Source organism: Hyla sarda, chromosome 6, assembly GCF_029499605.1.
Source record: "Hyla sarda isolate aHylSar1 chromosome 6, aHylSar1.hap1, whole genome shotgun sequence".
Classification (NCBI taxonomy): domain Eukaryota; kingdom Metazoa; phylum Chordata; class Amphibia; order Anura; family Hylidae; genus Hyla; species Hyla sarda.
The window spans coordinates 155458890-155469505 of NC_079194.1; the positions used below are offsets into that span (position 1 = coordinate 155458890).

Here is a 10616-nt window from a genome sequence, read left to right on the forward strand (position 1 = left end):
GTTATCATTCCCGTTCCTCCAGGGGAACGGTCCCGGGGTTTCTATTCCAATCTTTTTGTGGTTCCCAAGAAGGACGGTTCTGTGCGACCAATCCTAGACCTCAAGCGTCTCAACCGTCCTCTTCTCTTCCGTCACTTCCGAATGGAATCTCTCCGTTCGGTGGTGGCGTCCCTGGAACAAGGGGAGTTTCTTTCATCGGTGGACATCAAGGATACCTACCTCCATGTGCCAATATTTCCAGGCCATCATCGGTACCTCCGCTTTGCAGTTCCGGAGGGGCATTTTGTAGCCCTCCCCTTCGGTCTGGCCTCAACTCCTTGGGTATTTTACCAAGATCCTTGCGCCATTGATGGGCCTGTTACGGTCGAGGGGAGGCTCTGTGATACCCTACCTGGACGACCTTCTCATCAAGGCTCAGACCAGAGCCTAGTCTCTGGAGAATGTGGACATCACTCTCCACACTCTGGATCGCTTCGGGTGGATGGTCAATCGGGACAAGTCAGTCCTCTGTCCTACCCAGTGTATAACCTTCTTGGGACTTTGCATTGACACGGCCTCTGCCGAATTTGCCTCCCTCCGGACAAACGTCTGGCGCTTCTGTCGGGGTCCGCTCCTTTCGGACCCAGGTTAGTCCCCATCCGCACTTGTATGGAAGTCCTGGGTCAGATGGTGGCAACTATGGAGGCCGTACCCCTTGCCCAGTTTCTCTACCGCCCCCTTCAACTGGCGATTCTCTCTCGATGGGACAGGTCTCCTCTGTCCCTCGATCGTCAGATTGTTCTCCCTCGCTGGGTCCGTCAGTCTCTGCTCTGGTGGTTCCGCCCCCCCCCCCCCCCCCTTCTTCTCCAAGGGCGATCATTTCTTTCCCTTCACTGGCAGGTAGTTACAACGGATGCCAGTCTGTCGGACTGGGGCAGCGTGTCAGGGATTGGACGGTTTAGGGACTCTGGTCTCCCCGAGAGACCCTTCTTCCGATGAACATATTGGAATTACGGGCGATTCTTCTTTGTCTTCTTCATTGGGAGTCCTGGCTTCAGTCCCGTCCTGTCCGCGTCCAGTCGGCTCATTCTACCGGTTCTGTTGGGGTATCCTGGGCTCTCCAGAATAGAGCCTCGGCCTCGCAGATTTGCAAGGCGGCTACCTGGTAGTCTTTGCACACTTTCTCGAGGTTCTACAGAGTTCATACCTTCGCATCGGCTGATGCTAGTCTGGGCCGTAAAGTGTTGCAGGCGGCAGTGGAACGGCCGTCTGCCTGACTGCTTATATGCCCACCCAAGGGACGGCTTTGGTACGTCCCACGGTCTGTGTCCCCCAATGGAACCGATAGAGAAAAGGAGATTTTTGTTTACTTACCTTTAAATCTCTTTCTCGAAGGATCCATTGGGGGACACAGCTCCCGCCCTTTTTTGGGGTTTCCTTTGGTTCTCTGTCCGAGGGTGTGTTCAGTTATGTTTTTCTCTTCTGGTTCTCGGATAGTTTGGGTTTTCTTTGACCTGTTGGTCCTCTCCTATTGCTCTGGAACTTAAACTGATTACCTGAGGGCCTGAAGGCAGGTATATCCTGCTGGGAGGAGCCGGCTTTTTTTTAATTACCATAGTGTCACACCTCCTAGAGACAGCAGCATACACCCACGGTCTGTGTCCCCCAATGGATCCTTCGAGAGAGATTTTATGGTAAGTAAACAAAAATCTCCTTTTCTGTATATTTCGGTATGAGGGCTCTTTTTTTGCACTGTCAACTGTACTTTATCGATACCACATTTGCATATAGAAAACTTTTCGATCATTTTATGAAAACATTTTTGGAATAAAATGTGACAAAAGCATTTTTGGCCTTTTATTTTTAAGTTTACGCCGTTCACCGTACGGGATCATTAACATTATATTTTGATAGATCAGACATTTATGCACGCGGCAATACCAAATAAGTTTTATTTTTATTTTTTTATTGTTTAAGATTTTTAGGGGTAAAATGGGAAAAACTGAATTTATTTTTATTGGGAGAGGTGATTTTTCACTTTTTTTTACATTTAAATATTTTTTTTTTTACACTTTTTATGTCCCCATAGGGGACTATCTATAGCAATCATTTGATTGCTAATACTGTTCTGTGCTATGCATAGGGCATATGTGTTATCGGCTATCTTCTGCTCTGGTCTGCTCGATCTCTGACCAGAGCGGGAGACGGACGGAGGCAGGTAAGGGGACCTCCGTCTGCCATTACAGATGATCGGATCGCCGTGGGCAATCCGATCTAGATTTACATGCGCATTGCCGCAGATGCCGTGATCTGTACCGAACACGGCATCTGAGAAGTTAATGGTGAACATCTGCGCGATCGCGGCCATTACCGCCGATGCTCGCGGTCATACACAGGATGTAAATGTACGTCCTGGCACGCGAAGTACCGACAAACCAGGACGTACATTTACGTCTGTGGTTGTTAAGGGGTTAAAAAAAATCATAATTCTTTCAATTTTGTACCTAAAAATCCATGATAGCTTATTTTTTGCGCCACCAATTCTACTTTGTAATGACATCAGTAATTTTATCCCAAAAAAAATCTACGGCGAAACGGAAAAAATAATTGTTCGACAATATTTTGGGGGCTTCCGTTTCTACGTAGTACATTTTTCGGTAAAAATGACACCTTTATTCTGTAGGTCCATACGATTAAAATGATCCCCTACTTATATAGGTTTGATTTTGTTGTACTTCTGGAATAAATCATAACTACATGCAGGAAAATGTTTAAAATGGTCATCTTCTGACCCCTATAACTTTTTCTGCGTACGTGGTGGGATGAAGGCTCATTTTTTGCTCCGTGATCTGAAGTTTTCAGCAGTACCATTTTTGTATTGATCGGACTTTTTGATCGCTTTTTATTCATTTTTTTTCATGATCTAAAGAGTGACAAAATGCTATTTTGGACTTTGGAATTTTTTTTGCACGTACGCCATTTACCATGCAGTTTAATTAATATATTTTCATAATTCGGACATTTCCGCATGTGGCGATACCACAAGTTTATTTTTCTTTCCACTTTTTTTTTTTAAATGGGAAAAGGGGGGTGATTCAAACATTTATTAGGGAAGGGCTTAAATGATCTTTAACTTTTTTTTCACTTTTTATTTGCAATGTTATAGCCCCCATAGGGGGCAATAACACTGCACACACTGCTCTTTTACATTGGTCAAGGTTATCCCATAGCATAACATTAATCAATGATTCTGATAATAGTTTACTTTAGACGCGACAATCAACTTTGAATGCCACGTCTAAAGGGTTAATAACACGCGGCAGGCACCGCGATCGATCAGCGCTATTAGCCAAGAAAAAGTTTCCACCAGAGTACCCCTTAAGGACATAGGGCGTACAGGTATACTCGATGTCCTGGTACTTAATGACACAGGGCGTAGGGGGGTCGCCGGTGACCTGGGGACCCGGAAAAAAAGGTGAAGGGGGCTGTCCGAGACAGCCCCATTTACCCTTGCCCAGCAGTAGTGAGGAATGAGAGACCAATCACTGCCCTGCTGGGCTGGGAGTTATAGTTTTGCAACAGCTGAAGGTTTGGGCCTGTGTGTATGTACCCTAAAAACACTACACAAAATTAAAAAAGCAAAACACTACATATACACACCCTTACACAGTTTCCCTCCCTCCCCCAATAAAAAATAAAAAAATGTTTTGTACAGCTCTGTTTCCAATACGGAGCCTCCGTTTGTTGATAAACAACAACTTCCAGTATTGCTGGACAGCCACTGACTGTCAAGGCATGCTGTGAGTTTTGCAACAGCTGGAGACACCCTGTTTGGGAAACACTGGCGTAGGGTATTTTGATGGTGGATGCAAATCCCCAATTTAGGCCTCAAATGCACATGTGTTCTCTTAGAGCCCTGTTGTATTTCAAGGCAACAGTTCAGGGCCACATATGGGGTATTTCCGTACTTGGGAGAAATAGCGTTACAAATTTTGGGGGGCTTTTTCTCCTTTTACCTCTTATGAAAAGGTAATGTTGGGGTCTACACCAGCATGTTAGTGTAAAATAAATTTAAAAAAAATTAACACTAACATGCTGGTGTTGCCCCATACTTTTAATTTTCACAACTGGTAGGAGAAATTAAAAAAAAAATTTCCCTTTCTGAGTACCGAAATACCCCATATATGGACGCATAGTGCTCTGCGGACGCACAACATGGCTCAGAAGTGAAAGCGCACTATGTACATTTGAGGGGTGGCTGATTTTACAGCGGTTCTGACAAAAACGCTAAATACCCACATGTGACCCCATTTTGGAAACTAAACCCCACAGGTGTTTGACAAATTTCCGCTAAAGTTGTACGTGAAAATTAAGAAATTAGATTTTTTTTCACTAAAATGCTGGCGTTTTTATTTTCACAAGGGGTAATAGAAAAAATGGGGTTACAAATTTGGGGGGGGGGGGGGGGGGGCTTTCTCCCAAGTATGGAAATACCCCATATGTGGATGTAAAGTGCTCTGTGGGCGCACTACAATGCTCAGAAGAGAAGGAGCGCCATTGGGCTTTTGAAGAGAGAATGTGTCTGAAATTGAGGGCCATGTGTGTTTACAAAGCCCCCATAGTGCCAGAACAATGGACCCCCCCACATTACCCTATATTGGAAACTACACCCCTCAAGTAATGTAATAAGGGGTGCATTGACCATTTACACCCCACAGGTGTCTGACAGATTTTTGGAACAGTGGTCCATGAAAATGAAAAATGTAATTTTTAATTTGCACAGCCCACTGTTCCAAAGATCTGTCAAATACCTGTGTGGTGTAAATGCCCACTGTACCCCTTATTAAATTTTGTACTTACTGATTTAAGAATGTCCTCTTGTGGTATGCTCATCTTTTACAGTGTAAAACCTACAGTTATATATAACCTACAAAAAAAAAAAAGGACCAATATGTATGAAGGGGTCAAAAAGTAGCCCCAAGCAAAACAGCAAACCACCATCAATAATAACAACCAACAACAAGCCTCTGCCCAAGTTAAATAAGAAAATATCACAAGGATAAGAATCATAGAAAATTATACTTTGTTATATGATTTTTTTTTGTGCATTAAATAAACAATGGAAATACCCATCCTCCCTTAAAAAACATTTACACATAAGACAATATTAAAAAATATCATTAACAGATGGGGGGGACATCCTGGACAGGCAGTATAGTAATAAAAGATGAAAAATGTATATGCATTTATATATATATTTTTCATATTTTATTACTATACAGCCTGTCCAGGATGTTCCCCCCATCTGTTAATTATATTTTTTAATATTGTCTTATGTGTAATGTGTATATGTTTAAGGGAGGATGGGTATTTCCATTGTTTGTTATGAATTTTGTTAAATGAATTTTTTGTGCATTAAATAAAAGTATAATTTTCTATGATTCTTATCCTTGTGATATTCTTATTTAACTTGGGTAGAGGCTTTTTGTAGGTTAAAATATAGATTCCCATTATGTATTCAAAAGTTAGCACTTCTAGTTTTTCTTCCAAGCTATACGTTTAGAGATGAGCGAACTTACAGTAAATTCGATTCAACACAAACTTCTCGGCTCGGCAGTTGATGACTTATCCTGCATAAATGAGTTCAGCTTTCAGGAGTGGCGGTGGGCTGGAAAAGGTGGATACATTCCTAGGAAAGAGTCTCCTAGGACTGTATCCATCTTTTCCAGCCCACGGGAGCACCTGAAAGCTGAACGAATTTATGCAGGATAAGTCATCAACTGCAGAGCCGAGAAGTTCATGACGAATCGAATTTACTGTAAGTTCGCTCATCTCTATATACACGTTATATGTTGAGATCCCTTAACCTTTCCTGCCAAGTTTGATACTGCAATCTTTGTACTAGTGCAGTAGCTCTAAACTGGTGGTGTGCTATTATTTTATAAATTAAAACTATTGGTGACCGCATGGGTGTTGTTATTATTATTAGTGCCTCTTTGGTGTATTTGGGGCACAAGTGTCACCATTAGAGACTTGTTTTATAAGAATAATCAAGATTCATTAGTCTCATGCTGTATATTCTGTACCCCACAGGTCATTGGTCTGCACAAATGAATACCTCCTTCAACAATTGAATAAAGTCTTCCCAACTGTGATCTCCAAGCCTCCTCGAGGAACTTCCCCAGACAGAACCAGAATTACCGAATACCTTTACTCGGAGCCTAGTGATCCCAGCACTCCATCTCACAGTGCTGGGCATTATCGGACTCCTGAGAGGCTCAGCGTATGCCCATTATAAGTCCCTATAGTAATCATCTCCATCACAATCCAGCATTTTATTTTTTTGCACATTCAATCATGGTAATACGTGAAACACATCCCTAAAATCAAAAAAGAGAAGCTATTTAATGATTTTTAGTTTACAAGGTCATCAAGTTGTTCAACATCAACTATTATGTTTTTAGCATCTTTTGGTTGGTGCCCATTTGTGCAAGTGCCATAATACTAAGAAACAGCTTATTTTATCACATGGCAAAATTATGTAGATATTTGTATAATTCAGGAATGTTACTCGTATTTAAGAATTTTATTTACAATTTGTATTTTTGTAAAACAGTATTTTTAACTAATCATTTAGCTGACTTTTTAAAATAAAGTACAGCATGAAATTTTGATGTATCTGCGTTCAGTGGAAATGCCAAACCCCGTGGGTAGGGGATAATGGTTTGATAAGTTCAGTTCACTACCCATTTAAGTTGTCTCAGTGGCTCCCATAGAAAATGAATGTAATGATGAAATAAATGAGTGACCCACAGGTCTACTGTTAGATTGTAGGGGACCCCCAGCTTTTAGATCACTCACTAACCTTTAATTATCTTATAACTTTGAAAATTGGGAATAAACCCTTGAAGCCTACAAAAATTAATGGGTTAAAATTTAAACTGCATCTGTTTTAGTATAGTTGAAGTGCAGAATGGCCAAGTTATTGTCCCTTACAGAAAAGCACAACAGTTAGCCAATAAATGACATATCACAGTCAATAGAGAAAGGTCTGACGGCTGAACATCTAGCAATGATTTTTGATCAAGTGATCACTGATACGGCTCTTTAGTCCCAATTACTGCACCATCTAAAGGCTTTTTTTTTTTGCTGCAAGTTCCCCTTGTACAAAATAGGCATATTGGAGGGTTATTCAGCACTATAAAAAGGACCCTAAAGCTCAGATTCCATGACATGCAATAAAGACTTCATTGTCTAGACCAGTGCTTCTTAATGTGTGAGGTCAGCTTCACTGGTGTGAGGCACAGCTGAGGAGGCAGCTTTCATAAAGCCACCATAAGGGCATGTTCACATGGCAGAATATTTGTGGAGTGTCTGCCTGTAAAACACTTATCTGCAGGTACTATTGCCACTCAGAAATGAGTCAACTCCATAGACAGTAATACATTTCCAAGCAAAGTCCCCAAAAGAATTGACTTGTCAACTGGAGGCTGGAATTGGAGTCTCCCCAGGAGATGTTTCCACCATGGGCACAGTGCAGCAGAATCCCATAGAAAGCAATGGAGTTTTTAACTGGAATATTCCGGCAGATTCTGCTCAGAAATTAAGTTGTGTCAACCTGCCCATTCCTTCCCCTGGTTATAACAATCTCTTCTTTTGCACCACTGATTTATTTTGTGCTTAGTGTTATAAATATTGTCTCAAACTCTGTATAATTGTTACATTGACTTCCATTACAGATGATTAGGTCCAGATAGAAAAAGCAGCACACAGTCAGGGTAGTACGAGGTGGGTGCAACTCAGTGGGAGACCCTGGTCACTGAACGCCAAACTTCGAGTAGAAAAACACTGCAGCACTCCAAGATGTGGTAGAAAAACATGCAAAGTATTTATTCCATCAAAAATGCAGAAGGCAACATTTCAGCTGCCAACATGCAGCCTTTCTCAAGCTTGACAAAAAGGCTGCATGTTAGCGGCTGAAACGTTGCCTTCTACATTTTTGATGGAATAAATATTTTCTCAAGTTTTTTACCACATCTTGGAGTGCTGCGGTGTTTTCTACTCTCTAGATGCTTGACAGGCCAAGGGATACCTAGACCTAATCAAGTCCCCAGACATCACTTTGGTCTGTTGTATGAAGCCCCAGTAGAATATTTGAGAACTGAAGTAGTGTAGACAAATTTAAATAAATAGCATAGTCACATGACACAGATACATTATCATATCTTTTCAGTCAATTTATGAAAGGACAGGGGAGAAAAGTTAGAGAAATTATGTTACACAGAAATTGCTGGTGAAAACAGTTTACACATTTATTAACAGATGCAAGTGTGTCCTGTTAATGCATTAAAAGAATAATTTTTAACTCACACCAGTTGTAAATAGCAGGGTATGTTAAGTTCAGTCTCTCTAGCACCGCTGTGACATACACCAGCCCAGCACCTCCAGAGCCTGAGACTAATACCCTAAAAAAGGCCTTTCCCTTCCTCCCACAAGCTTCAAATGAGAGCGAGCAGTCTGCATGGTATTCTCTGTACACTTGCTTTAACAGTCCCTGTGCTACATAAGAGAGTTAAGGGGGTCTCCACTGGGGGGGGGGGGGGGGGGTAATTTTTAGACATTCAGGTATTACATGTTAGACCTTACTCTGACACGTGTATTGTTGACAGTCCTTATACTAAACAATCATCCGGCCCTCCTTCTCTGGTTAAATATGGGATCAATACACCTTTCAATATTGTTGCAACAGGACACCCTATTGAAAATTATTTCCCGGCAAAACAACATTGGCATTGTCCTACACTACTTTCATTCCATAACAAAAAAAATAAAAAGCATTCTGGGCATCCAAACTTATGTTTGTTTTTTTGTGCACTAAAAACTGCTGTTACAATATCCATTGAACAATCCCAACAACATACATGCAATTTGATGTTTGCAGTTACAAAACCAGAGATTTGATAAAGCAAAGCAAGAGCTGACAGAGTTCCACCGGCTAAATGTCAGGCTGCAACAGGCTCCACTACAGATAGTCGGCGGTAGGCCCAGGCACATGTGCGCCATCTCAGACTGCAGAGCAGTATGGCAGAATTCCAAAGAATTAATATGTTTGTGCTTTGCGTGGACATTCTTTCTGCTGCAGCAATACTGCAGTCTGAATAGAGCAGCGGACTCCCATTGAAAAACTATTTGATTCTGCTTTAAGAGGACTTCCGCCAGCAGAATGTCCACAGTGTGAATGAGCCCTTAGAGTGCTCTTACATGTGGGTTTCCTCTATTCCAGGAAGTACCAGGTATTGAGACTAATCAGTGGAAAGTCCAGGTGCAGGCTGCAATTATCAGTGAATAGCAAGCGCAGTTGTTGTCACCTGTTAGAAGCCCATTAAAAGGAAGCTGAACTTGAGACTACAGCAAATCAAGGGGCCTAAATTATATTTGGTTATAACTGCCTTTAGCAGTCCGTCAAAGGTATCAGTCTGCATTCTGCCAAAAACTAGATGTCGTATACTGTAAAGTCTCAATAACCTAACCCCGGGGCAAAAAAACCCCCTAAGGAATCAACCCCTTAAAATGTAACCTTTATTGTATTTTAGTTAAAACAATATTGTAAGCCCCTAATATGAAATAAAATAATCTCAGGACTTATCAGTATATGTGGAGTTAACAATCCATTTCCCTATATAGTGTGGTTCTGCAGTGACATCAATATTTGGGTCCGTGCTGATGTATTAAAGACACTCAATTGCCCACCTCTACATGTTTCACCGTCTCCACAGCGTTTTCAAGAGGAAAGAGTGGCAATCATAGCAACTAAAATGGCGGAGGGGGTATTTATAATCATTGTTGTCCACATCATTAACCTGCGCCCGGTCCGAAGACCATTCACCATTACGGTTAGATCCTCCAGCATACCTCATGGAATCAGATCCTTGTAGTGCTAATCGCTATCTGGGTCATCTATCAGGACTCACCTGTGGCGTCCGGTATCCGATCCACGCCATTGTTATTGTGTGCCCGCTCTCCTTCCGGCATCATCTCTGTGCACAGCGCATGTCCTTTAGTGTGCACGGAGGACTTCAACTTCTGCCGACGTTTGTGTCACTCACTGCGCATGCGTTGGCACTTAGTCTCCGAGTCTGTAATTTCAGGGTAATGCGCGTGCGCGCTCCTGTTATACCTGTATTCATGGATGCTGATGCTTTTATTGTATAGTACTGTCTGATGATTCCTAATATGCTAAACAATGAATATCAATGTCCAATGTGAAGTTAGTTAATGACTGCATTATAGGGGTATAAGCGAAGTTAATATTGGTTCATTCAAATAAAATACATTAACCCTAGTGCTATTATGTTATGTGCTATAGATGTATAAAAAACAACATCAACTATGTTTTAGATGTAAATATGATTGGTATGTATCCAAAGTGTTTATACTAGTAATGAATGTATTAAAGTGATTTAGGCATGACATAAATTGTGTGACAATTACCAATAATAAGTACCATACAATATTTATTTGATAACAATTTTAGTGAAGATAAACGTCCAAACAATATAGCATTGACACCATTATTCATTCCATGATCATAAATAAAATGGTTCCATGATGCGTAGCTATAGATCCCCTGAAGGGAT

The 10616-nt window shown here is 41.5% G+C and overlaps 1 protein-coding gene across 4 annotated transcripts in view; it reads left to right on the forward strand.

The window, feature by feature from the left end:
* LOC130276365 (leucine-rich repeat-containing protein 36-like) overlaps nucleotides 1-7840 on the forward strand; it is a 76279-nt gene extending 68439 nt beyond the window's left edge. For 2 of the 4 annotated variants that reach the window (XM_056525624.1, XM_056525625.1), the window contains exon 14: nucleotides 6073-7840. In XM_056525624.1, coding sequence (XP_056381599.1) covers nucleotides 6073-6277 — 205 coding nt within the window. In that variant the 3' untranslated portion in view covers nucleotides 6278-7840. The remainder of the gene's footprint in view (nucleotides 1-6072) is intronic. The other 2 variants (XM_056525623.1, XM_056525622.1) reach the window with 2 other exon arrangements.
* Nucleotides 7841-10616: the final 2776 nt, after the last annotated feature.